At 56.7% G+C, this 27,790-nt stretch overlaps 1 protein-coding gene across 7 annotated transcripts in view; it reads left to right on the top strand.

Moving 5' to 3' along the window:
• LOC309841386 (actin, alpha skeletal muscle 2-like) overlaps positions 1-26,715 on the top strand; it is a 35,318-nt gene extending 8,603 nt beyond the window's left edge. For 5 of the 7 annotated variants that reach the window (XM_082684274.1, XM_082684275.1, XM_082684276.1 and 2 more), the window contains 8 exons: positions 2,813-2,951; positions 6,397-6,525; positions 9,740-9,850; positions 13,691-13,775; positions 17,238-17,399; positions 18,973-19,161; positions 21,243-21,424; positions 26,293-26,708. In XM_082684274.1, coding sequence (XP_082540400.1) covers positions 2,838-2,951; positions 6,397-6,525; positions 9,740-9,850; positions 13,691-13,775; positions 17,238-17,399; positions 18,973-19,161; positions 21,243-21,424; positions 26,293-26,436 — 1,116 coding nt within the window. In that variant the 5' untranslated portion in view covers positions 2,813-2,837 and the 3' untranslated portion in view covers positions 26,437-26,708. Of the gene's footprint in view, positions 1-2,812; positions 2,952-6,396; positions 6,526-9,739; positions 9,851-13,690; positions 13,776-17,237; positions 17,400-18,972; positions 19,162-21,242; positions 21,425-26,292 lie in introns of all 7 variants that reach the window. The other 2 variants (XM_082684277.1, XM_082684278.1) reach the window with 2 other exon arrangements.
• Positions 26,716-27,790: the final 1,075 nt, after the last annotated feature.

Here is a 27,790-nt window from a genome sequence, read left to right as displayed (position 1 = left end):
CCTTGAGAGAGGAGCCCGGGTCTGGCCCCACGCCAGAAGTCGCGTCTGCAAGAACAGCCATTCAAACCCCGTGCAGTCGTCGGGCGCGTTTCTCCCCGCTTCTGCTTAGACACCTTGGAAGCCGGCCAGGGGGATTTCCACGAAAGGAAGGACTGTTAACAGGAGGTGTGTAAGCACGGCACGTTGGGTTCCCTTCCAGCGCTGCGTGGCCTCGCGGCTGGGACATCACCGCAGGGAGCCTGGTGTCGTTTTCTTAAGAAAAACAGATAGGAGGGGCGCCTGGGTGGCTCAGTGGGTTAAGCCGCTGCCTTCGGCTCAGGTCATGATCCCAGGGTCCTGGGATCGAGTCCCGCATCAAGCTCTGCTCGGCAGGGAGCCTGCTTCCTCCTCTCTTTCCCTCTCTGCCTACTTGTGATCTCTGTCTGTCAAATAAATAAATAAAATCTTAAAAATTTTTAAAAAATAAGTAAATGTGCAATAGTTTTCCGTGACATTTAGTTTCCAGATCACGACCGATCACGAGACGATGATCATTACTGTAGGCGGAACAAACCTTGTGGACCAGCTACGGCTCCGGGTTCCCGACACCCACGGGGCTTGCGTCACGTCCGTGTGCGCCAGACGGAAAGCCGTAAGTGCCCGCGGGCTTGGCCTGACCCGAGCACCTGAAGCCTTGTGACCGGCCCCGCCCTCAGCTCAGTGAGCCTCTCCTGGTCAAGCGAGCTCTGCCGGGACAGGCACAGACTCTGGCCCTCACCGGAACAGGAGCTACAACCTTCAGGCAAAGTTACAAGAAAATGTACAATTGAATGAAAATGGACCGTGTTCTTTCCAACAGCATGGAACAGCTAGTGACGGGAAGAGAACCCGGCAGAACGAATGGAGTAATAGTGACCACGTTGGAAAGCTCTCTCTGGGCTGTGGGCCGCATCTCAGCCGAGGCTTGAGAAGGGCCCAGGAGGGTGGGGATGGACCCCCTTTCTCACAGCAGCAGGGTCCAGCGGCCTTGGCCCTGTCCTGTGGCCGCAGGAAGAAATTGCCACACACTGGGGGGGCTCCCAACGGCAAGAAAGCACTCTGTCCCCGTCCCGGGGGCTGGCCGTCTGAGGTGACAGTGAGGACAGGGCTGGTCGCTTCTGGGGGCAGAAGGCAAATCTGCTCTGGGCACCCTTCCCAGCCCCCAGCCGCCGTCAGCGCTGTCGGGCGGCCCTGGACTCGCGGACGGATCGCTCCGGCCTCTGCCCGTCTCCACGTGACCTTCTCCTGTGTGTGTCCACTTTGCTCCTCTTCAACATGACCCCAGGCACTGACACAGGCCCTGCCCTCACGCATGGCCTCCTTCAGCCCGATGACGCCTGTCAAGACCAGATTTCCCAAGGTGCTGGGAGTCAGGACACCCACATGCCTCCTGGGGGGACACTAACCCACAACATCACTCACGGGCCCTTCCCCTCCGCGACGGCCTCACGTGGGAATGCCGTGGCTGCTGTGGGTTTGGGGAAGGTCAAGAACACCATCCCGGGCCATCAGGGGCGTTTGACCGAGGAACGCCCGGAGGCCGTGGCCGGGCGTGGGCCGGGCCAGCTGCTTCCACCCACCTTGGTGCAACCACGGCGTCCCACGGGAGGGGGAGACCAGTCTGCCAGGGTCTGAGCGTTCGCCAGTCGGGCATCATGGTTAAGTCGTGGTGGCCTGGCGTGGGGCTCTGCGCTCAGAGACCACGTGTACCAGGTGGTGCCCGGTGACTCGGGAATGCTGATCACGTCGAGGAAAACGTCCACCACAAAACCACAGTTAAAACCTCTGCTCTGGGATAGATGGAAGGTGTGCGCGTCGTGAGGACGCAGCTCTGAGCATCCCCTGCCCCGGGTCCTGCCCCCACGGCTGTTCTCAGGCCCTGGAAAGAAAGGGGCTCCCGTGTGGTTTGCAAGGACAGCAGGAGCAAGCACCCCGCGTCCGCGACGGCCGTGAGCGATCCGCAGGTTCTGGGAAGTGCTTTCTCCTCCCCCACACTGAGCTCTCATTTCCACGATGACTGAATACACAGACGTTCTCTACCCGCAAAGTGATGAAAATTGCCTTAAAGGGACAAAACCATTTGTGATGATAAAGGTTTCGTTAAAATGCTGTATTCAAAAGAGAAAATGGGTTCGTTTATTCTGAGGGTGATCAATTTTTAAAAAACCAATAGATAATAGATCTGCACTAATTATCAAAACATACCAGGGCAGCTGCAGGTGCGGGGCTGGGGGGGGGGCGTGACTTCTCGGTGCCTTCTCCTGCCTTCCGGACCCGCAGAGACGGAAGGGAGATGTCTGGAAGCAGAGGGAGGGGAGGGATCGGCTTCACCCTGGGGCCAGGAGCCCAGCAGGGTCCCTGGGAGAGGTGGGATCTGGGGTGGGGGCACAGGGAGAGCCTGCAGTGACCACCAGGGCCACCGGCTCCTCCCGGGGTCTCCCTGCCTAAAGCCTCTGGCTCAGTGAATGGGAAAGAAGGCGCCCGTGAAGCAGGTCATGGACTGCGCCAGAAACCAGCAGAGGCCGGGACCTAGCAGGAGCTCTGTAGCCCGGGAGCTCTGTAGCCCAGGAGCTGGCCCCAGCCCTGCCACCCCCAGGCAGCCGCCCGCACAGGATCGTGGATACCTGCCCTCAGCACCCACACAGTGGCTTGGCCCCGGCAGGGCCCTGCTCTAGGTTTGGAGAGACACCCGCCGTGCCATGAGGTCGGAACCCGTGTCCACCCTGGCCCAGCCCCTGCCCCTTGGTCAAGCACCTCGCAAATGGCACGAATGACCATGTTGTGTCTCCCGCAGCCCCGCCCGGGTCGCGCACAACGCCATGAACGTGCCCCTCGTCTGTGACTACGGCTCAGGCTTCAGCAAGGTGGGCTTCTCGGGCATGGAGGCCCCCCGGGCCGTGTTCCCCACCATCCTCGGGAAACTTCGACACGACGTGAGTGGCTTCGACCTCGGGGGGTGCCCAGTGCTGCCGGGGGGCTGTGTCTGTCCCCATGTCTGTCTGAGGCCCTACGCTCTCCTCCCGGTGGGTCCCCAGGAGCGGGATTGCTGGCTTGTGTGGCAATTCGGTATCTAAGAAATTCAGATTGTTGTGTCCAGATGTTCAGGATAAGTCACTCTTCCAGAAAGCTCATGCAGATTAACCCATCACATCGGCAGACCAGATGCCGTGCTCGTCCTCCGAGCCTTCCCCGGGGCAGCACATGGGACTAGCTCCCACCCGCGTGGCCTTTGCAGGGTGATCTCCCGCCTCCCTTCTGGGGGCCCTGCCCCGTCCCCACACGTCCCCCAGCCAGACCAGCTGTGAGCCCCCAGCTCACGCGAGGACCGTAACTCCTCGGGTTGACATGAGCCTGGCGGTCCTATGAGGAAGGTCCCACGGTGTCCCTGCTCCCTGAAGAGGAGCTGGGAGCTCGAGAGGTGACCGGCCTGTGACCCTGTGTGAGCACGTGACAGAGACAGGACCCGCCGAGTGTGAGGCCGCAGTGCGGAGTCGCGTCCTTGGGGAGATTGCCCATCCTGAGAGGGAGCGGTGGGGTCACGCGAGAGCCCCAAACATCACGGGGCCCAGGAGGCCCGCGCCCAGGCCCTGCATCGCTCGGAGCAGTTCCTGGCAACGTTTCTAATCAGGCAGCTTGGGTTAAGACGGACATTCCGACGTGCGACCGGCTGGGGGCCGGGAGCAGCATCCCTGCCCCTCTCCGAGTGCGTAACGGCAGGCGCCTGCCTCCTGGCTAGTGGGCGGACGGGGCTGTTTCTTCAAAACGACAAGCTCAGCGCTGAAGAGTGGGGGCCGCTGGGCCGGGAGACCCCCATGCGCTTGCCGCTCCCCGGCCTCAGCCCTCGGGTGACTTGGGGCAAATGGCCTCCAGAGCTCAGGTTCCTCTTGCACAAAATGCAAGCGTGCACGCCACATCGGGCCGCCGCTGAAGTGAGGGGGGGCCTGTGGGTGAGCTTAGCACGGCGTCCAGCCCATGGGCCGTGGGGAGCCGTGGTGGAGACCACACCGAGGGCGGGGACCATGACGAGTGTGCGTGTCCTGGGACAGCTGTACCAGAGCTCCAGGGACCGCTGGCTTCAAACCCCAGAAGCTGGCTCTGTCCCAGTTCTAGAGGCCACAAGTCCTCAACCAGGTGTGGGCAGAGCCACACTCCCTCCAGCGTGCTGGGGAGGGGCCTCCTAGCTCCTGCAGCTGCTGGGGCTCCCGGCGCCCACGGGCTCGCAGCGGTGTCCCCTCTAGCCTCTGCCTGGTCTGTCCTCTTCCCATCTCTGTCGCGGACCCGCCCTCCCCACACTCTTACCTGGACACTCATCACCGGCTTTAGCTCCCATCCGCCCCCCCAGTCATCCAGAATGTTCTCCTCTCAATATCCTTAAATCAACCACATCCGCAAGGACCCTGCTCCCAAACACAGTCCCCTCCACGTAGGCTCTAGAGTGTGGAGGCAGACACAACTTCTGGGAGCACCTTCCAACCCATTAGAGTTGGGTTCTGCCACTGTCCATAGGGCCCACCCCTGGCCCGCGCTGCGACTCTCAGGCTGGGACCCACCCCCCATCAACCACCCCCAACAGATGCTGCCGACCCGGGCACTAGGGGCAGACTGGGAGGTGGGAGGAGGGGGCAGGTCTTTTTTGCTGGTTTCCTGCCTCTCCCCCAGCTCCGCCCGGCCTCCTCTAAGCTCTCCCTGCTACTCCACGTTCTCCGCCTCACGATCCTGGGGTCCTAGTCTCCGGGCACCTCAGTGTCTCCCCCGTTGGCTCGTTCAGGCTCCCTGCATTGTGTCACCAAAGCCGCACAGTCAGTACCTCTGTTTGCAATCCTTGGCGTGGCACCTCTTGCCCCGGCAGGTGTGGTCATTTGCTCTGCGGGACGAAAGCTGGCTGTGGCACCACAGCCCCGGGGGAGGAAAAGTTCCTGTTCACTGTGCGAGGAGTGGGAGGCAGGGTTAGACATGAGAGAGGTTACGCACATGATAAAGCATAAGGTCTCAGGGAGAAAGACCAGATTCCTCGCCAGGGTAGACACAGGTGACCACAGTGGATTTCCAGTGCAGAGAGGGACCCACCTGGACCTCGGGGCCCCGGGTTGTCTGGCTTTGGGTCCTACAAACCCCTCGGCTGCCGCCCTCCCAGGCCTTAGGGCCGGCCCCTGGGCAGCAGGAGGTGAGTTTCTGTCTCCAAGGGGAGTCCACGGGTGACAGGACGCTCCGGGGCACTCATGGCTCCACGGCCCCTCCCGTGCCCTTCGGTCCTGTGGCAGGCCGGACGTGAGACCCCTCCAGGGAGCCCCGCGGCCACGTAGAGGCAGGCCCTCAGGCTGCCGCGAGCCCAGAAAATGTCCGAGGCAGGCCGGCAGGGATGGCCCTTCACGCCAGCCTGTCCTTTCTTGTTACAAAACGCATTCCCATCGGCGGCCTCCCTGAGTCGCACCCCGACAGGCAGGAGACGGAGCTCGGAGCAGGCCTGAGCCTCCTGGCTAGTGCTTCTCCCCCAGCCCTAACCCTTCTGCCTAAAAGACGAAACCGCACCCTGAGAGGTCGGTGCACCTGAGCTGTGGCGACCTCCAAAATGCGCCCTGGAACCCATGCCACCCGAGAGCAGCGCAGGACCGCAGCCCGACGCCGAGGCCACGCTCCCTGCGGGACGCTCTTCGCCCACAGCTGAGCACGGCAGGGACGCCCTGACAGACGCCTTTCTGGGCAATGTGGGGGTCCTTGCAGGAGTGGCCGGTTAGCGTCCCCGGCGGCTAACCCTCACAGCCTTCTAGAACACACACCCCACACCCTCTCCTGAGCCCAGGCTCGGACCTGCCCCCGGCCCGGCAGGCACCCTCCGCCTTTCCCCTCACACAGGCGTGTTCCCGGCGAGGATCCGTCCTTTCCATCCTGGGCTGGTGACTGCTTCTTGGTCAACACAGACTTACACACGGCCCGACGGTCACACCCCTGCTGAGGACGGAATAAGTGGTTTCCTCGGCCGTGAAAGCCGCTCGGTCCGTCTTCCTCAAGAATCACGAAGTCAGTGAACCCGTAGACCCTCCCCCTGCCAATTTTCCAGAGCACGTGTAGAAGCTGGTGTCCCTCCCGACCCCTCCCTTACTCCGTAGCCTCCCCCGCCCCCAGGTGACGCACCCGCAAGCAGACAAGGTGAGTGTCCTCAGGAGCTCTCCTACCTTGCAGATCATTTGCTAAAACCTCTTAGCCGCATCTTGAAATTGTGTTCAGGCTTGAGGCCACGGCAGCCAGCGCTGTGACCTGGAACGGTCCCCCAGTGGGACATCAGGGCTCCGAGGCCACATGCACATGCACCAGCGCAGGGGAGCCGAGTGGAGGGGAGCTGCCCTTGACAGCCCATCGGTCCTGGCCTGTGTCTTTCAGAATCTGTTGGTGGGGATGGAAGAGGAAGACTGGTTCATCGGCGACGAGGCTCAGAAAAGGCGACGGGAGCTTAACCTGCAGTGTCCTGTCTCGCGGGCGACCGTCACTAACTGGGACAACATGGAGAAGGTGGGCTCAGCTTCCGTGGCGGGGGATGAGCTCCAGGATGTTCGGTGGCGTTCCCGCTGCCCTGGAACCTGGGGAAGCAGGTGTCCCGGCCTCCGGGGCTCTCCGTCCCCGCAGACACTACATCACGCTCCTGATGACACGGGTTGTGGAGTCAGACCCCTGAGCCTGAATCCTGTCTCTGTGACTTACTCTCTGTGTCATTTCGGACCCTCCTCCCTGGCCCTGTGTTTCCTTATCTGTAAGAAAGGGTCTAATTCTTCCTTGTGCGTCACACTCGCGAGGATTGAAGGAATGATGGACAAGGAATCCCTACTCCACGCCACACCCGGGACGGCCGTTTAAAAACAGCAACAATAGAAAATGACAAGTGGCAGCCTCAGGACCTTGTGCGTGGATGGTGGGAATGTAAAATGGTGCAGCCTCTGTGGGGCACCATATGGTGGTTCTTCCAAAAGTTAAAGGACTGAAAACAAGGATGGGAAGAGACATCTTCACACCCATGGTCAGTGCGGCGGCACTCACCACAGCCAAGACACGTCTGCCCATTGGCAGACGGACGGGTGAGCAAAATGTGCTGGATACGTACGGCGGACTATCACTCAGCCTTGAAAAGGAAGGACGTTTGGACACTGGCCACAGCATGGCTGGGCCTCGACACGACGCTCCGTGAAATAAGCCCGACAAAAAAAGGACAAGCGCTGCACGATCCCACCCTTAGTCGGCAGATTCACAGAAACAGAAAGCGGGCGGTGGGTGCCAGGGGCTGGGGGAGCGGGGATGGGGGGTTAGGGCTTAAGGAGGACAGAGTTCTAGTTGAGGACAATAAAAAATTTCTGGAGACGGGAGGTGGCAACGGCTGCATGGCCATGTGAAGTGCTTCATGCCGCTGAAGTGTACACTTTCTTAAATGGTTAGATCAACCAGTTTTATGGTGTGTGTATTTTACTGTAAAAATAAAATGCCTTGGGGCGCCTGGGTGGCTCAGTGGGTTAAGCCTCTTCCTTCGGCTCAGGTCATGATCTCAGGGCCCTGGGATCGAGTCCCGCATCGGGATCTCTGCTCAGCAGGGAGCCTGCTTCCTTCTCTCTCTCTCTGCCTGCCTCTCCGTCTACTTGTGATTTCTCTCTGTCAAATAAATAAATAAAATCTTAAAAAAAAAAAAGAATAAAATGCCTTAGTCCAGCACAGTACACATGTAATGAGTGTGGCTATTTGGACGACTCTGTCTCAGGATCGGAAGGTTCTGATTTGGGTCTCTGTATATGGTTGACGCTCGCATGCTCCCTGGGAAGAGAGATTAACTTTCTGTGCCTCATAACAAGCCATCCTGAAACTCAGAGGCTTAAAACACTGATGGCCGCCTAGTACCTCTCATGGTTGCTGTGGGTCAGGAATCTGGCAGTAGCTCCATTGGGTGGTTCTGGCTTGGGGGTCCCTCGTGAGGCAGCAGTCAGGGGTCGCATGGGACCGCACCATCCGAAGGCTCGACTGGGGTTGGAGGAGACGTGACCAAGGCGGCGTCCCGTGCAGCCAGCAACGTAGTACTTCCTGGGGACCCTCAGCAGGGCCGCTTGAATGTCCTCACAGCTTGGTGGTTGGCCTCCCACAGAGGGAACAATTAAGTCGGTGTGGCTGTGGGCCGCAGCCCTGAAGGCCACATGCCCTCGCTTCTGCCGTACTCTCTAGGTGACACAAGCCAGCCCTGGTTCGGCATGGGCAAGGTCTGCCCCAGGCTGGATGCCAGGAGGCGTGTGGCCCTGGGGGCCATCTTGAAGGGTGGTTGTGGGAAGGTCCCTCCCAGATGCTCTTCCTATCTGCTCAGCTGAGGTGGTGGCTGTGGTGTGGCCGCAGCCCTCCAGGAGTGTGTGGCAGGGGATGCAGAAACTGAAGCGGTGTAGACAGGTCTGGAGTGTGTAGCCCACCAGCTCGTGGGACCCCGGCCACCTGGGCTGCGGCTTCCATCCTTCCTTCCCCATCCTGTCCCATCACCGAGCCCTATAGAACGGACTTCCTGCGCTTCTTCAGCTGGTTCCGGCCCTTGGTTCGGGTCTTGCCTGAATACCAGGATCACTGCAACAGTCCACCCCGTGAGGCCGCTCCTCCTGCCTCACCCCTCAGTTCAGCCCCACACAGCCTGCTGAGTGCCCCTCCTCCATCTGATCCTGCCACTTCCCTGCTCCTGTCCGTCCGCAGCTGGACGTCCAGCCACGACCTCACCCCTCTGGCTTTTGCTGTTTGCCAGGCGCCATCTTGTTTGTGCTTTGTGGCCCGGCCCCAGGCCCCTCTTTCCTGAGATGCTCCCCCCCCCGCGGAACTTCCCCCAGGGAGGGTGTCCCTGACTTCTGTTTTCGATTCTTCATGGAGCCTCCCTCCCCAGAGGCAGGCAGGACCTTTTTCCAGAATAACTAATCATTGCTTCTTGAACACCTACCGTGCGTCAAGCACTCTGCTGGGTGCTACGGCCTGAACCGTGTCCCCCAGTTTCCTCTGTTGGAGCCCTGACCCCCAGCACCTCAGAAGGTGACCGCATTTGGAGATGGAGTCTTAAAAGATGCAATTAAAGTAAAATGAGGTCACTAGGACGGGACCTTATATGATCTGACCAGGGTCCTTCTAAGAAAAGGACACTAGGACACAGATGCCCACAGAAGGACAACCCCGTGAGGACACAGGGAGAGGACAGCTGTCCACACACAAGGACAGAGGCCTCAGAGGACTGGCCTGGCTGACTTCCCATCTCCGGGCCTGGGAGGCAATAATTCCTATAGTTTAAGCTGCTCGGGCTGTGGTACTGTCATGGCAACCACAGGAAACGAATGTCCTAGGCTTTCTACAGATGTCCTGTTTGGCGATCAGTGATGTCCTCATGATCCTCTAGGAGGAAGGGAACATTTTCCATTTTAAAGATGAGGCAACGGCTCGTAAAGTCAAGTCGCTCGTCTGGCGCACGCCTGGTGCCACGGTCCACGCTGCCTGTCTTGGGGCTCGTGTCCGCACACCAATGTTTGCTCCCCTCCCTGCTCAAGGACAGTACACAGCGGAGGGTCTGTGTCCCGTCTGCAGCTGCGCTGTCTTTCCTGCCGTGAACCCCACAGCGAACCCCACAGTTATATCTGCTACTGCAGAAGCCGCTTGCAGTGTAGACAGGATCTGCCCCCTTGCAGGAGCTGGGCCGGGGCTCACTGAGACACCGTGTCGCCTTCTCTCGCCGCAGATTTGGCATCACTCCTTCTACCAGGTGCTCTGCATCGCCCCCGAGCAGCATCCTCTGATGGTGACCGAGCCACCCTCAAACCCGATGTCCAGCAAGGAGAAGATGTCACAGGCAAGGGGCTGGGAGCTGGGCGGCAGGGCGGGGGAGGGCAGCAGCTCCGGCCCCCTCCTGAGCCTCGGGATGCCCTCGGGGCGTCACCTCTCTGCTGAGCAAGAGGCAGACAAGGGACAGATCTTCCCCCTTTGACTTTAGCAGTGAGCTTGATGGCCACCATGGGAGAGTGCACCAAGGGGCAGCCGTGGGCGACGAGTTTAATGTGACTTGTTGGGTCAGACCCAACGGCTGGGCTGTGGCGGGGCAGTTCAAGTCCCGCTGCACAGATGGAGACACGGGCGTGTCTAGGAGCAAAAGTGTTAGGGCCGAGGCTGCAGGGCAGTGGGCTGGGGGACCCACTGCCTCTGACCTCAAGGCCTGACCTCACAGCCTCACCCTGGGTCCTGCCCTGTGGGGGGGCCTGCTCGGAGGTCCAACCCTGACTCGAGAGCTCCCAGCTTCCCCCCGGGCCCACTCTCCAGGAAGGGGGTTAGTGGTAAGCGTGGAGAGATTGACCAGGTTGAACTGGACTGAACTGGTTCTCAGAGGTCGTTAAGGACAGACTGGTGGAAAAAGGAAGGTGTCCCCCCGAAGGCTGCAGAGTCTTCCTTAGGGCTGGAGGGGGGTCCAGGTCGGGGGCGCGGGCTGCAGGGGCTGCTGCTGGCTGTCCAGGTTCCAGTTCCAACTAATGAGGACATTCGTGAACTAATTAAGCAAACAGCAAGTTTCCACCACCTGGCCCAGAGCCCCTGGAGCCCAGTGGCATCTCCTGCAGTGAGCAGCGACCCCAAGGGCAGGCCAGGGCCCACGCTCCCACCTGCACGTGGAGGAGGCGTGCTCCGCGGCCCAGAAACAGAGCACCAGCAATCAGAGCACAGATGTGAGCTGTGCCTCATTTAAAACCAAGCCCGGAGGGGGCCGAGGAATCTTCCTCTGCACGCGGACGGGGAGATCACAGAAGTGGGCCACCGTTGGGCTCCACACGGACAGGGGCACCAAGCCCATGGCCTTGAAACGGCAGGAATCCTATCTGAGAACCCCATGTGCCCATCAAGGACCCAGTGAGCTGTGGGAACAAGAGAGAAGCAGGGTTGTCCCCAGCGGGAGGGGGATGTGTGGATCCCAAACTGTCTTAGGTTTCTCCAGAGAATCAGAATGGTGGGACACACACACCCACACCCACACACATACACACACACACACGCATGCACGCACACACGCACACACACAGACATAGAAAGAGACGTGGTCTACGGGATTGGTTCGTGTGCTTATGGAGACTGACAAGCCCCAGGATGTGCACGGTGAGTCAGCCGGCTGGAGCCTTCTGGTCTACTCTGATCTTCAACTGATTGGATGAGGCCCACCCACTCTGGGGAGAGTAACTGGCGTTATGCAATCTGTCCATCTAAATGCTAATATTACTCATAGACACCCTCAGAATGACGACCGGCCGCATGTCTGGGATCCCCAGGCCTCCGTCAAACTGACACCTAAAATTCACCTCGCACGAAATACCGCACGGGCCCCCAGCCTGTCTCTGGCCCTTCCTCACCTCCCCTGGGCCCACTGCCTGCCTGCCTTTCTGCCCTCACTCTCTCTGAATTCACCCCCTAATTACATCAAGATCCCAGTAGGAAAGCAGAGGGACCCTCACATGGGGCCGTTCTGGGGAGACTTTATCGAAGAGATTACATACAAAGGCGAGCGTAAGTTTTAACACAGCGACGGGAGCTTGTGCAGAGTTCTGGGCCAGTAGTGAGGAGCCGTTGTCCCCTAAACTTGGCAGAGCCACGAATGGTTCAGAGCCCCGAGAGGGCCTCTGCCAGGAGCTGTGGCCTTGGAGGGAGCAGCAGGGAGGGAGCAGGGACATCGCCCAGGGCAGGGGAGCCTCTGACTACGGCCCAGGGCAGAGAATGATCTGGAAAGGTGGGACTTGTGCAGGACGATGGACGGCAGCCTCCCGCAGACTGAGAAGGGCAGGGCAGGCTTCTCCGGGAGTAAATCTGCATTAGTGGGATGTCTGGGGCGAGTCCCAGCCGAGAAGCCGGGGATGGAGCAGCCCGGGGTACAGGGAGGAGCCGGATTCTAGCCTCCGCTCTCCCAGCCTGTGTGACCTCGGGCGGATTCCTCCCTGTGGTGTTTTAATTTCCTTATCAGAAGGATGATAGATGAGTCGATGCCCTGGAGTGTGTGTCACCGTGCTCTGTGTCCCTCGAGCATTCAGTAGATGCTGCCTCCGTGCCCTCATCTGTAAGACGGAAGTCTGACCGCGGGATCCCCGAAGACCCTTCCAAGCTCTGCGACCTCTGGCCTCAGGCCGGTGTGAATAGGCGGGAATCAGTCTCTGCATGAACACGTGTTTTTGCTTCTCGTGGGTAAACCCCCAAGCCTGCACAGACAGCTACCCCCAGACACGAGCTCAGTGACCCCAGCAGCGAGTGGCACACCCAGGGGTCGACCAGCTCCGTGCGATATTGTCTGAGATGCTGTCTTTCCTGGGCTTCGGGGTCTTTGCTAGAGGGCAGCCGGTTCACTTCTTCAGCATCCCACACCCCGACCCCTTCCCTGCTGGTCCTGTCCCCCTCCAGGGCCATGGTAGACCTGCCCTACTTGCCCCAGAACTAGGTACCGAACAATGAGGGACAGTCCCCATGCCCAAGAGCCAATCTACAGGGATCCCTCCAAACCCAGCTAAGCACCCCGCTGGCTGTCCATCAGATCGCCCTGACAGCTCCAGCTGGCTGACACCCTGTCCCGACGTGCGACCCTTTGGTGGCCCCGCCTGACAGGCTTGGGGCTGTGCCTGACACCGTTTGCTGTTCAGTTGTCCGAGGGGCTGTGTGTTGGTCCCCATCAAAAGAACCTTGAGGGGCGCCTGGGTGGCTCAGTGGGTTAAGCCTCTGCCTTCGGCTCAGGTCATGATACCAGGGTCCTGGGATCAAGCCCTGCATCGGGCTCTCTGCTCAGCAGGGAGCCTGCTTCCTTCCTCTCTCTCTGCCTGCCTCTCCGTCTACTTGTGATCTCTCTTTCTCTCTCTCTCCCATCAAATAAATAAATCAAATCAAAAAAAAAGGAGAAGAAGAAGAACTTTGAAGTCTTCTAGACCCCAGCGTCCCCACCTTGCTGAGAATCATTCCCTCACCAGCCAACTTCACGGAGGCAGTGCCCTGCCTCCCACCCCTGCCACCTCCTCCCTAACATTCTTGTCCGCTGGTCTCCCGTGTGTACGGACAACATCCATACATAAGGGGGACACCTTGGGCAGCCGAAGCCAAGGATGTGTCCCCCCGCCCGCGCCCCCGGTCCTGTGCGCAGTCAGTACCTAGGACAGCGTTCTGGACCAAGCTGTGTGTGGACTAAGCGTCTGGTGCGCAGGTAACACACAGTAACGGAGGGTTTGCGGTCTGTATCATAAAACACGTAAATCATCGCATGTCTAAGTGTTGGGATTCGTGTAACGTCTGCCTATCGTCTAAGAGCAGAAAGAACAGCAGCGAGGAGGGGCCAATGTGGACTCCATAGAGGCACTGGGAGTTCAGCACCATCCGCATCCTGATGACATGGTGGCCCAGAAGACGCTGGAAGCCCCTCAGTCCCGTGACAGTCTATTAGGTCTGCCCCGTAGGGTCACTGGAAAGGGTGCAAGCCCACATTATAGACTGGGAAACAGCGCCCCAGAGCTCCTGCGCCAGAGCTGGGATGAAGGCCGGTCTGTGCCCTGACTCCGTGTCTGGCTCTCTGGGGGAGCCGGGTGCCCCTGCAGAGGGGCTCCGAGTGTCCTAGAACCAGGGGAAGACTCACCAGCTCTTCCGTACACTGGCCTGACCGCCACTGCTTCCCGTTCCTTCTCCACAGATCCTGTTTGAGACCTTCAACGTGCCCGCCCTGCACTTAGCCAACCAAGGAGTCCTGTCCCTCTATGCCTCCGGCCAGACCTCCGGTGAGTGGCCCTCTTGAAGCCCACGCCTGTCCCCTTCCTCCCTGCCAAATAATAAATAAAGAGAAGGGTCCACAAGACACACCGTGCGCGGCCCTCCTCCCAACGGCCCTCCCTTCCTCCTGGAGAAGCCTTTTGTTTCCAGTCATCTCACGTTGTTCCGGAGCAGCTTCATCGAGGTGTCATCGGTGTGCAACTAAGTCCGAGTGACGAAGGCACGCAATGTGAGAACTTTCGACGTGTGGACACACTCGTGCTGCCGTCAGATCAGTCAAGATAACAAAAGTATTTGACGCTCCTAGACGTTCCCCCACTCCCCACGCTGCCCCGCTCCAATCTGTCCTCACACGAGTCTGCAAATTCTGGAATTTTGTACAAATGCTGTGGGGTATGTTCTCTTTCGTCTATGACTTCCCCCTCCCTGAGTAATTCTTTGGAGATTCATTTGTGCTGCCGTTTATATCAATGGTGCATTTTTTTTTTTTTTTGTATCGCCAAGCAATATACCATTGTGTGAATGCCCCGTACTTTGCAGATTCATTTACCTACGGATGGACATTTGGGTTCTTTCCAGTTGGGAGTTACTATAAATAGCGCTGCTGTGGATATTTGCCTACAAGTCTTAGCATGGACATACGCTTTCATTTCACTTAGGTAAAAATACCTAGAAGCCAAATGATTGGGTCAGAATGGAGGAGTATTTGAACTTTTTAAAAAATCCACCAAGCTAGCTCCCAGCATGACTGCACACTCGGCTTGCGTTCCGCTAGCCTCGTGAGCGTGGCGTGGCCAGTCTTCTTCGTGGCAGCCCTTCTAGCAGGTACAAGGCGTCTCGCTGGGGTCTGGACCTGGAGGTCTCCGACAAGCAGGGGCAGGGAACGTGCCTTTGGGTGCTAATTGGCCACCCCCTTGTCTCCCTTGGTGCCATGTCTGTTCAAATGTTTTGCCAGATTTTCACAAGTTCTTCATCTTTTTTGTTTGTTTGTTTTTAGGATTTTATTTCCTTATTTATTTGAGAGCAAGAGAACGAGCGCCCGTGGGCGGGGGAGGGGACAACAGACTCCGTGCTGAGTGCAGGGCTCGATGCTCAGTCCCAGGACCCCCCACATCCTGACCTGAGCTGAAATCAAGAGTCGGATGCTCAGCCCGCTGAACGACCCAGAGGCCCCTGAGCTGTTCTATTCACCCTTGAGTTTTGAGAATTCTTTGTGTATTCCCAGTACAAGTCCCTCACCAGGTATATGTTTTACAAAGACTTGCCCCTGGCCTCTGGCTTGGCTTTTCATTTTCTTCAGCATGTGCTTTGAAGAGTAGAAGTTTTTAAAGTCACTAAAGTCCGATTTACCCCTTTGTGTGTGTGTGTGTGTGTGTGTGTGTGTGTGTATTATGCTTTTGGTATAATATCTAAGAAACACACGCTGAACCCAAAGCTTTTCTGCTTTGATTTCTCTCAGTGTGGAATACAGATGTGTATATGGAATATGGTACAAATCGAGTGTTTTTCTGGTGCACATAGATGTCCGGTTGTTCCCACACTATTTGTTGAAAAGACCCTGCATTCTTCGCTGAATTATCTCCATGTATTTTTGGGGAAATCAGTTGTCCATATACATGTGGGTCTAGTTCTATACTCTGTTCTGTCCCATTGATCGATTTGTCTACCCATAGGTTGATACCACATTGTCTTGATTACTGGAGCTTAATAAGTCTTAAAATAAGATAATAGTGCTATACCTTTTGTCTCTCTTTTTTTAAAATAACATTTTGACCATTCCAGGTTCCTGAATATAAATTTCAGAATCATTTTGTCAATTTCTACCAAAAACTGTCTTTGGGTTTTGATCAGAATTTCGTTGAATTTATAAATCAGCCTGGGGAAAACTGACGTCTTAACAACATTGTGTCTCCTGAGTAATAAATATGATATAACTCCTAAGTTTTCTTAATTTCTCTTGGCAGTAGTTTGCACTCACAGTGTAAAAGTTGTAGAAATCATTCATTGGATTTGTTCTAAGTATTTCATAAATTTGATTCTATTATAAATGGTAACTTTATTTCAATTTCTAATTGTTCAGCCCAAGTATATAGAAGTACAATCGGCTTTTGTATACTGATACTGTATCCTGGCACCCTGACTAAACTCATTTACTAGTGCTGGTAGGATTTTCTGCTTAGGCAACCATGCCGTCTGTAATTTTACTTCTTTACTTCCAAACTGGGTGCCTTTTAGTGTGTGTGTGTGTGTGTGTTTCTTACCCCATTGCTCTGGCGAGAATCTCCACTGCAACACTGAATCAAAGCGGTGGGAGCAGACATCCTTGTCTTGTTCCTGACCTCAGAGGGAAGTCATTCATTCTCACTGAAAGACTGAGAATATTGATAGCTGTAGGTTTTTCACTGATGTCCTCTGTCAGTTGGAGGAAGTTACCCTGTGTTCCTAGTTTGATGAGAGTGTTTTTTTTTTTAAATCATGAATGGAGGTTGGATTTTATCAAATGATTTTTTTCTGCCTCTGCTGATCAGATCATGTGGAACATTCTCTTTTATTTCTTTACATGGTGACTTACATTAATTGATTTTTGAATATTAGAACAACCTTGAGGTCCTGAGATAAAACCAATTTGGTCATGACATGTTATCCTTTGCATATATTTGCTAAAATTTTTTAAGAGTTTTGTCTCTGTGTTTATGAGGGATCTTGGTCTGCCATGTTCTCTCCTTGTGATGTCCTGTCTCTCGGGACCGCTGAGACCATCCTTTGTTGTTTGGTGCCCCGGATCTTGAAAACTATTGATTCCTGTATTTCTGTTTTAGGTGTGTATGGGGGGGACCCACTCTTTGTTCCCTCCCTTAGCTAGATGAGGACGTCTCCTTGACTCATTTTTGCTTCATTTTAAATGTGAAATCCTTGGTTACCAGATCCAGCACGTGAAAGAGGTCAACCAGCCAGACCCCTGATCCGCTCTGGGTGGCGCCGTGAATCACCATTTCACACAAAGTGAAGCCTGGGCTTCCATGACCGCATCACTTTTGGACTAGCACAGAGAGGTGTAGTTCGCTTTGCTGACCGAAACATGTGCCCCTCCCACTGCATCCAGACTCTTCTGTGATCCAAATGCCACCCAGAGAGTCCCAGCTCCTGCATCGATACCCAGATTTTTAGAGAAAAGGCCGTTAAGAGCGGAACATTCTTCTTCCTCTTTTACCCTTTGGCAACTGCTGCTGCTGTCTATATGTCTGGTTTAACAAGAATATTTGCAAATTTTCTGTCCAAAACAGCTGGTCCCTGGTCTGGTCTGGATAAGCTTTATCCTTGCACACTGCCCTACAGAAGAGAGTTTTCTCCCTAGGCCCTTTGCTTTCCCTCCAATGATTCCCCCTTTATCCTCTCTTCCTGCAGGCTTGACAATCGACAAGAGATGTCATGAACCCTGCATTATAATGCTGGTGTGTTCTCTTGTCTAGGAACAACTATTGAATCTGGAGAAGGAATGACGTACTTTGTGCCCATCATTGATGGCTGTCCCCTGCATCAGTCGACCATCCAGATGGACATAGCGGGCCAAGACCTTACATTGTACCTCCTGCAACTGTTGACAGACAGTGGGCACTCGCTGGTGAGCAGAGGTAGGACGTTGCTCTTCTTGGCCAGGTCAACCGGTCCCTGGGGTGTAATCTTGCCCGCTTGGCTTACTTAACCTGTAGCCCTCAACTTGCAAAGCTAAAGCTACTTAACCATGGTTCAAGTTTTACAAACAACTCCATTTAGTGATTGTGATGGTGACGGTGGTGATGGTGATGGTGGTGGTGGTGGTGATGGTGGTGATACTGGTGGTCATGAGGGTGAGGATGTGGTGATAATGGTGGTGGTGGTGGTGGTGATGGTGATGAGGGTGACGATGTTGACACCAGGAGGGGGATTAGTTATCTCCCTGAAAGAGGAGGCTTAGAAGAAGTAGGTGACTTCAACATCACATGACTAGCAGGTGTATCCCCTGGGAGATGAACCCAAGGACTCCAGATGAAGATGCGTCTGTTCCACTTTTTACCCACTTCCTGCGCTAGGTTCCCAGACGTATAACTTGCGTGACACCCGCTCCCCACAAGCCTGCAGTGGTCTTCCCAGGCCAGAGGTCTGTGTCCAAAGCCACACAAAGTATGGAACGCTTCAGAACAGCAGCGATTAGAAGAAAGCAAGGGGAAGTGAGAAGGATCAGCCAGGACAAAGGCTAGCACGTTGTGGACAGCTCACACTTACCAAGATCCTATGTGCATTGTCTCATCCCGTCTGCACGGCCGTCCTGGGAGAGGAGACTCATCCCAATCTTAGAGATGAGGAAAGGGAAGGCTAACAAGAGAGCGCACTTGCATAAAACCAAGCTTGGTAACTGGCAGAGGCAGGATTTCAACCTAGGTTCATCTCACCAAAGCCCAGAGTAGGTGAGGAGGAGGGACCTGCCAGGAGAGTGCAAGGTCCCAGAAGCCAGGGAGCGAGAAGGGAGCGGCAGGCTCTGGAAGAAGGAAGGCAGGACAGGCGCAGACGGAGCGGCTGAGGGGGAAGGGTGGGGGCCGACGCCGGGTGTCAGTGGCTGAAGGCTCGGGGGGGATTTCTAGGCAGGCAGGTGCTGGGAGCTCTGATCCAAATTCAAAAGTAGCGGTAGGCAAAATAGAAAACCGTAACACCGAAAGACATCGCAGGCTCTAAAACCCATGGTCAGCCAGCCAGAAGGTGGGAGGGTGTGACCTTCCAGATGTTTCCGAGTCAGGGGGCCTGGCCGGCTTGGGCGGTTGTCCACAGGAGGGGGCGGCTGAGCGCTGTTTGCAGCCGACCTTCCCAGCAGGTCGGCATGGGCGCGCCCACAGCGGCCGGTACTTCAACAGATGCCAAGACTGGGTTTGATTTTCCAACCCCCTAAAAACACACACCGTACACGGTAGAAATCAACGTAGGAGGCTGATGTTCCCCAAATGCTGGTGTCACACTTGAGGACCCTCTGAGCCACCATTCTCGTCCACAGGCCTGGGCCCCAGCACACGGTACAGACCAAGAGCGGCTGGTGTCTGAGACAGACACGGGAATAGGCTCCGACGCTGGCGCCGCGTCCCCACCCGGAGGAGCCGAGTCTCCAGGAAGATGCTCCCTGGGGGACAGAATGTTCCTGCGAATCATCCCGGTCACGCCCTTTCCTGTCCCCCATAGGTGACTGGGAGTACCTCCGGGACATAAAAGAAAAGTGCTGCTACGTGGCTTCGGACTTCAAGAAGGAAAAAATGAAAGCCAGCTCTCCTTCCTACGCGCGGAAGTTTCAGCTGCCCGACGGCCAGGAGATCACCCTGGGGCCGGAGAAGTTCCTCTGCCCCGAAGGGCTTTTCCAGGCAGACCTCATGGGTGAGTGGAAGGAAGGGACCCGGGTGAGCCCAGACGCGGACCGCGGGGCCACCGGAAGGGGGACGCAGCCCAGCATCCAGGAGCGACCGCTGCTCCGAGTACAAGGTGGAGCCCCTCTCAGAAGTGCTGGGACCTCCGCGGTCACTTACTAAGCGTGTGCGCGTGCCTGTGACTTCGGCGGCCCCTGTTCGTGGGCTGGAGGCCTCCGTCCCCTCCCATCTGACACCGTTCTGTTAGAGACGAGGAAACCCAGTGCAGAACACCGAACCGTTGTCAGGTGTCCCTGGGTCCTACGCGGGACTGCACGTGTCTTCCGTTACGTGTTAGTCCTACTCCCCCCTACTCACAAAATAATTTGAAATATATAAATGGAGACAGATCAGGAGAGCTGAGACCATAGATCTGGAAGGACCTTCAAACGTTTGGCTGATGGAGGGATTTTTTTTTTTAATTCTGGTATAGTGACCATGCAGGGTTGTTGTGTTAGTTTCAGGCGTACAATACGCTGACCCGGTGATGCTAGACATCCGCTGGTGCTCCTGACGACAGGCGCACCCCTTCGTCCCCACCTCCCGCGTCCCCATCCCCCGCTCACCTCCCCCCTGCGGACCATCCGCGAGTTCTCCGCAGCTAAGGGTCTGTTTCTTGGTTTGTCTCTCTGGTTTTTTTTCTTCCCTCCCTTTGTTCATCTGTTTTGTTTCTTAAATTGCTCATTCATGTGAAATCACAGGATATGTGTCTTTCTCTGATTTATTTCACTTCGTCTTACACCTTCTAGCTGCATCCGTGTTGCTGCCAATAGCAAGATTTCTCTCCTTTTTATGTCTGAGTCGTAGTCCTTTGTGGATGCGCGCTTCCCCTTCTCTGCAGCCTTGTTTACCAACGGCCAGCCTGGAGAAGCCGCCGCACTGACCTGGACGTATTAAATGAGAACTCAGTTGGCTAAGTTCCCCGGCAGGCAGGCCAGGACGGGGGAAAAGTGATGGATTAGAAAATCCCCGTTGACTGGGAAGATTTCCAGGTTGTCACGGAAAACCAAATATTTCTTGGAATCAATTTTTTTCAATAATTGCTGACATTTTATAAGAGATGGGGGGAATAAAAGCACTAAACCACTTCCTTGGGATGCGTGCCTTGTAAGGACATGACTTTTGCACCTAGTGTAGGTGAGCAGGTGAAAAGCGCCCCTGCTTTTCCCGTTGGACTATGCAGGGGACAGAGGCTTCAAACATGGCACGTGCCCCCAAAACATTAAGTGGACCCATGCAACCGACACTGAAGGGAGTCCCTCCCCCATGGTGTGAATTCACATGCCCCGCCCCCGCCCGAGTCTGGGTCGACCTCAGGGAGCAGAGACACAGCTGACACCTTGACAAGAGTGGAGTGTTTGCAGCCTGAGTTCGTGCTCGCTGGACCTGCCACGTCCCGGATGATTCCAGAAGACCCACCATTGCAGACTTCACCCCGAAGCTGCACAGTAGGTAGGAGCTATCCCACACGAGGAAATCGAGACACCCTGCCCCTGTCTCTCAGGGCTGCTGCCGTCAGAGCTGTGTTTGCATATATGGACTAATGATGAGTCTGGAAACTGTGTTAAGTCGACACGTTGTGGCCATCATTCCGCAATGGACACAAACATCAGGTCCTTCTGCTGTAAGCCTGAAACTAATACAATGTTGGTGCCAATTATACCTCACTAAAAAGTTAATAAGTTTTTTTTAAGAAAAGGAGGAATCAGTATAATTCTTCAGGCCACCTGAGCAAGGACATCCGTTCCTAAAGTAAGCGCTAGCACGGCATTAAAAGTAATAACCGCCAGTCGCATTCGGATACACACCATGTCCGAGGACAGCAGAGAACGGATACTTACCCAGCTGCTGGCTGTTGAGACCCAGGGTTGTGCCATGTTGTTGAAATCCGTTAGGGCCCTGGGGTCACGGTGCTGGTGTCCGCCCCACCCCCCACCCCCCAGCTCAGTCTGCCCCTTCCTGGAGCCACAGGGGAATGAGCCCGAGGGTGCTGCGGGCTGGGCGCCCGGTCCCCACGCCTCTGCTTCCCCCCTACCCCCACCGTCTCTACAGGGAGAAACAGCCTGGGCATCCACATGAAGGCCTTCCGGAGTGTCAGCTCCTGCAGCCCTGCCCTCTGGAAGATTCTCTTCGGCCACATGGTTCTGTCCGGCGGCACCGGCTGCTGTCCGGGCCTGCGCTTCCGGCTGCAGAGGGAAATAGCCGCCCTGGTCTCCCCCACCATCAACGTGAAGGTACGGTGCCCCCCCCCCCACGACCCTCCCTTTGGAAACTTCCTGCGTTCAGGCCACAGATATTTCTAGAATCCCAGGGTTCCTGGTGTGCCTGGCACGTGGGCGGGGGCTTGGGGAGGGATCCTGAACCGAAGTCAGGAGAATCCGTGGCTTCCATTCCAGTCGGGGGAGGGAGCCGTAAGCAGGACCAGTCAACACGCTGGGAAATGAGTGTGTTAGGAGAGGGGGTCAGCCACGGGCTGGGGGCCGCGAGGGGAGGAAGGGCGAGGGGCCAGAGTGGGTCTCCCCGAGAAGATGCTTGAAGGCGCAGGGGAGACGCGGGGATAGCTGAGCCAGCTCTGTCGGGCCGAGGGAGCGGCCCCGGGGGCGGCCCAGGGCTCTGCTTCCAGAAAGAGGGGTCCGCAGGGGGTGGGGGGCTGAGAGCTGAGATGCTGCGTGAGGGTGTCTGGGCGGCCTCCGGGCTGACCGTGGGGGCGGGGCGCGGGCCAGCAGGTGCAGCTGCAAGGTGGGCCCGTGTTCCCGCGAGGGGCTCTAAGGCCAGGGAGACCCCAGGGAGGGACGTAGACCCGGAGGACCAGCTCAGGTGGCCGAGGCGGAGGGGAGGGAGGTGATGGTGCAGACACAGACCAGCTCTCAGGGCCGGCGCAAAAGGCCCAGAGTCTTGCCTTAAAGCTGGTCACCTGCGGGAGGAAAGCAGGGACCCCGCCCGGCTCTGCCCCTGCACGGGCTTCCCGCCCCGCTCTCCCGTGTGAATTGTTATCTGTGTGTTTCCTTTTAAATTAACGGCCTGTATTTTTTAGGGAAGTGTTAGGTTTGCAGGTAAATGGAGTAGAAGGTGTTCCCATGGAGCCTCCCACCCCCGCCCGCGGCACGCACCATCTCCGCGGCTACACGCCTCTCGCCCGAGTTAGTTTGTCACAGCCGGCGAGCCGACAGCCACGCGTCACGGCCAGCTGGGGTCCGCAGCCGGCGGAAGGCTCCTCTCGGACTGTACGCCCCGCAGGTGTGAGGGACGTGTGACGGCAGGTGTCCATGGTGACACGATGACCCCGAGTCCCTCCGTGCCCTGAGACCAGGACCATGTCTGCGCGGTCACCCCAGCCGGGCGCTGGGGTCCACCGGTCCCTCGCTGTCCCCTCGCCGCGCTTTCTCCGGAATGTCGTGGGTGTGAATCCCACAGCGTGCAGGATTTTCAGACTGAGTTCTTCCCAACCCCATTTTCCAAAACTGCTTTTCTTTTTTCTTTTTCTCTCTTTAGGAAAGTAGCTCAGGGTCGTGGCAGAGAACATGTAAGCAAAGTCTGGGTCCCAGGTTTAGGATTTCCGGCCCCGTTCGCACAGTGAAGAGCGGACCTTCCCCTCGGTCCCCATAACTGGACGGAATCCGCTCCGGCACGAGCCCTGCCTGGCTGGCCGGGGCTGGAGGGACCGAGTCGCCCAGGCACTGTGGGCTCGATAATGGCCTCTCCCCGTCAGCGACCCCGGCCCAGGGCCGCCTGCCCCCAGCTGTCCTCCAGCCTTGCTCTTTGCTCACTTCTGGCCTCACAGCCTCTGCCGCACACAGCGGCTCATCTCAGAGCTGGGCCTCGGGCTCCTGGACCGGCCGCAGGGGTGCCCTTCATGGGTGCGTCTGCGGCGGGCTCGTGGGAGCCCCTGGCAGGGAGACGCCAGCTCCCTCGTGCCCTGTGGCCGGTGCTCACGGCCCCGCTTTGCAGACGGGCGGCAGGGGCTGAGCCGCTGTGCCGGAACTTCTGTCCCTCCAGACCCGTCGACACCATTTCCCCGGACTCCACGGGACACTCTGCAACACCCCCCCCCCGGGGTCCAGAGGCAGGACGCGTGGACGGACTGGATCCCCTTCCCTGAGCTTCCCATCCCTGCCAGCCGGGATTTCAGATCTGCTCGCAGGCACGGCCCTCTCCAGGAGAACTTTCTGGCTCAGCCCTGCCCGAGCCCCGCCTGCTCTCTGGCATCCTCTCCCTTCCTCCCTCCGCCCCAGCCTGACTCGGTGGACCGGGGCGCACGGTGAGAGCAAGCCCAGAGCAGCCATCCTCGTTCCGGGTGGCGTCTGTCCCTCCGTCCCCCCGGGGCAGGCGGTCACTGGAATGTCGGACAAGAATCGGGAACCCCGAGGAAAGCGGACTCCCCAGCTGGAACGAGTGGACAGGAGCAAGCTCTCTTTCTTGCCCGGCCTCGGGCCCCTTGTGCGGAGAGCGTAGGACGCAGCCGCGCAGGGGAAACCACGGCCCGCGCTCCTTCCTCCACACCGGCAGCCCCCGCCCGAATGCCCGCGGCCGCCCGCGCTGCTGTGAGAGCAGTGTGCCCCACCAGGAGTTCCTGAGTGTGCGGTGTGCCTCACCTGAGCGTAGGCTGCAAAGACGTCCGTGATCTCGGCAACCTACCGCAGGCCTGCCTCGTCACCCCCGAAGCCCGCAGCCCCCTCACTCCTTTGCAGGCGACATCTCAACCGTTCACCCCTCGGCCTCCCTGTGCGGGTCCTGCGCCCTTCGTGTGCTGGTCACTGCCCTTCTCTTGGCTCTTGAGAGCACTCGGGGCTGTTGCCCACAGCGAGCCTTTACTGAATGCAAATGTCAAGTATGGCTCAGCCCAGAACAGAAGGAAAGGGAGTGTCACAGCCTGCCTTTGTGCAAAGCGACCTGACCCCCTCTGCTGTGGGAATTTGACCGCTCCCCTTCCCCTACAGCTGGGCTGAGCTGTGGACCAAGCTCTTCCATCCACCCCTCTTCTGAGTCCTCAGGAACCCCTCCCAGTACCCCCCAAACTTCTCGGCATGGGGCTGGAAGGTGCAACTGGCCCCCTTAACTGGGTTGAGACTCAGCTCCGCCACAGCCCCGTTCCCCCCCATCTGCACTCTCCGTGGAAGGGACGGGAGGTAGAGCTCGTGAAACCCTCCCTCTGAAGGAGAGGAAAACTCCGTCCCTAAAAGGAGCTCATCCTCCTTCAGAGAAGAGCTGGTTCCCACGAGGCCAACTTGGAAAGTCATCAGACCTCCCAGCAACCAGGATCCTGCTCGAACGACGTGCTTGGGATAAAACCTCAGTCGTGATTTCCCCTTATTTCTTTTGAATGGCTTTTCCCTTAGAGCCACTTCTAGATGTGGATTTCCCGAGCCAGAAATGTGTGCACAGCAAAAGCCTGTTGGAACCTACGGAGTAGCCGGGCTCTGGGCTGGTCGGCACAAGACAGACAGCGGCACACCCGTGTCTGCTCATCCTGGCATGGGGACAGAGGGCTGCTCTTTATTTATTTATTTACTTTGCTTTTTTGGAAATGAAAGGATAGTTGATCCACACGCCATGTTGACCCAGTGATGCTGAAAGTCTGTCTCTTGTGTTTGCTGTTACATTGTGTCAATGTTATGATCCCTATAGGCATGGCTGCCCCTGCTACCATGCAGCCCTACCCCAGGGGTACTGACTCTGCACCCGGCCATCCTCACCTCGTGACTTATTCCTTGCCTAACTGGACACCTGGTCCTCCCTGTCTCCGCCCCCTGTTTTGCATGACGCCACGGTTTTTAAGAGACTCATCCCAACGGAACGGATGGAAAGCAAATCACTGTTCTTACTTATTTCTGTAATGACTACTGAAGGTGACTCGTTCTGCAAATGTTTCCCAGCTCTTTGTGGTTTTTCCTCTTTTTCTTCTCTCTCTCTCTCCTCTATTTTTAAGCATATTATTGCTTATCTCAACCCTTTGGGCATTTTCCTATTGGTTGTGTTGCGTTCTTCCAAACGCATAAACCACCCCCAGTTTGGGGCAGGCTTTGTTTGCTTTTGTGTATGTGTGTGTCCAGAGAAGACACAGACGGAGTAGGTGACTCTTACAGGTGACAGCCTATTGGTAGCAGCAAAGACGGATGGGGACTCCGGGTGCCGGGGACTGGCTCTCTCCTCTACCCAATGCCTGATACTGAACGTGCTCTTTCCCCCCCTTCTGACACTTCCTTGTTTTTTTTTTTTTTTCCTTTAAAATTTCTGCAATATTTCTTTTCCTAACCACTAGCAACAAATGCCTCCCAGCCAGGCAGGGTCCTGTGGTGCGACAGCGAGAGTAACCGAACCTGATACCTTGTCCTCCATCAAGCCATCCTCTAGCCAGACCCTGGGCTTTCCAAGTCCTCGCTCCAAATCCCTTTTCCCCACGGACTCTGCAGTCAGGTGTTTGCCTTGCTGTTTTAGAATAAGGCTGTTCCGGTGTGGGGTGTCTACATGCCTTTGGGAAAGTCTGTGAGCGCAGGAGGACGGCGCCTGTCTGTCCTGGAGCAGGTGGATTTAGCCTGGAGCCTCAGGGGTCCCACCTGGGGATGGGCGTGGTGATGTGTGGCTCCTCCCAGCACAGAGGGCTCTGGGCTTGGGTCGGAAGCCCCGCTCTCCCAGAATCAAAGGCGTCAGTCCTCGCCGAGCCCGAGTATGAAGCGACAGGGATCTCTCCAGGTTCTTTGCTTCCCTGTGGGTTCTGTTGTGCCCCTCTGTATTTTCTGATTTTCCTGCAAAACACGTACGCCTTCCACATCGACTCTGAATACGTTGAAGATGTGTCATGTGATTTGGAGTGAGTCTGAGAGCCAAGGCTGAGTCCTTTCTGCTCTTGCCTCGTTTATCCTGTAGTTTAGACCACAGGCGGACATGTGGGGACCGGCCAGCATCCTCGAGAATTGGCATAACCGGTATTTGCAGGGAGGGAAGAAATGACCACCCACTAGGTTTGCTCAGGGGCTGCAGTTTTTTGTCCCAGATGTGGAGTAGTATTTTGATTCTGGCTTCCTCCCCTCTCTCCCCCTCCCCCACCCTTCCATTCCCCCCTCCCCTCGCTCTCCCCCAACCCCTCGTCCTCTGCCCTGTCCAGGTGTCCAGCTGCCCCTCTTCCATACACAGCGCCTGGCTGGGCGGCTCCATCCTGTGCTCGCTGTCCACCTTCAAGGACATGTGGGTCACCAGCAAGGAGTACAAGGACATTGGTGCCTCTATCGTCAGGAGGAGAACCTTCTAATTTGTGGCTTTGTGTATCCCATCACCTGCCTCATCGATGCCAAGCCCAGGCTGAGCCCCAGCTTGGTTGCACTGATCAGAGCTCAGAACCAACTTGAACGTGGGGGGGGCCCTTCCTCACCAGACTTCCGTAGAAGTGGTCAATAAAGGACAGACGCTCTCTGTCTGGGCAAGGCTTGCAACATCTTGGGGCACGGACTCCGCTAACACAGGGTGGTGAAGGGGAGGGCATTTCTGGGGACCCCCTGGAGACCGGTCAGCACAGCTACGTGTGTGACAGTAATGACTATCCCCCAGGCTCAGTGCCATAACCTAAGCCTGTCCCCCTCACGCTGCATGTCCATTGATGGCCAGCAGGGCTCTCTCCGGCATCATCCTCACTCCAGAATCCAGCCGGCAGAGCAGACACTGTCTGCAACATTGTCATTTACTGTGGGTGAGCATAAGAGTGCCCTGGGGGGCCTTCCATGGGCCACGAAATGCTCCAGCCGGACAGGGACACAGGGCACATCTGCTCAGTTAATTGGGCAGAACGAGTCACATAGCTCCAAACCACCTCAGGGACCAGGAGGCGCCATCCCACACAGGAAGGACAGGGCAGATGCTCTCGTTGGGGAGGGCGGCAGTTGGGGCGTGCGGGATGCAAGGGGCTTGGCGTCCTTTGGTGGCTTCAATCCTCACGCGCCTGGCTGTGAGATTAGTTTATGAAAGTCAATTTCATGATTCAGGAACTGGAGCTAAAAGAAGCTAATTAACTTGGTGAAGGTCATTTAGACAATGACGGGGAGTTCAAATCTGTGCACACACCTCATGGGGTGCAGAGGGTGTGCACCAGAGGAGAGGAAGGACTACAAACAGTAGAGGAGCAGCTCCCCCACTGAGGACAAGGTTTCTGCAGACAGAGCCCTGGGAGAGCCCCCCATGCAGAGGCCATCTAATGACATTTCTTTTTTTTTTTTTTAAAGATTTTATTTATTTATTTTTCAGAAAGAGAGAGAGCGAGAGCAAGCATAGGCAGACAGAGTGGAAGGCAGAGTCAGAGGGAGAAGCAGGCTCCCTGCGGAGCAAGGATCCCGATGTGAGACTCGATCCTAGGACACTGGGATCATGACCTGAGCCAAAGGCAGCTGCTTAACCAACTGAGCCACCCAGGCGTCCCTCTAATGACATTTCTGAACATCAAAGGTGATGAATAAATTCTAGACATGGTGAGAGACAACCACAGCAAATAGGAAAACTCTAAAGTAGGCTACCAGCAAAAATCCAGCATGCCAGTTAAATTTGAATTTCAGAAATACAGCAAATCACTTAGAATAAGCATATTCCAAACATTGCATGTGTTTTATTTGCTAAAC

Source organism: Mustela nivalis, assembly GCF_964662115.1.
Source record: "Mustela nivalis genome assembly, chromosome: 9".
Taxonomy (NCBI): Eukaryota; Metazoa; Chordata; class Mammalia; order Carnivora; family Mustelidae; genus Mustela; species Mustela nivalis.
Note: the sequence above shows the minus strand (reverse complement) of the source record. Positions and strands in the feature narration are given on the sequence as shown.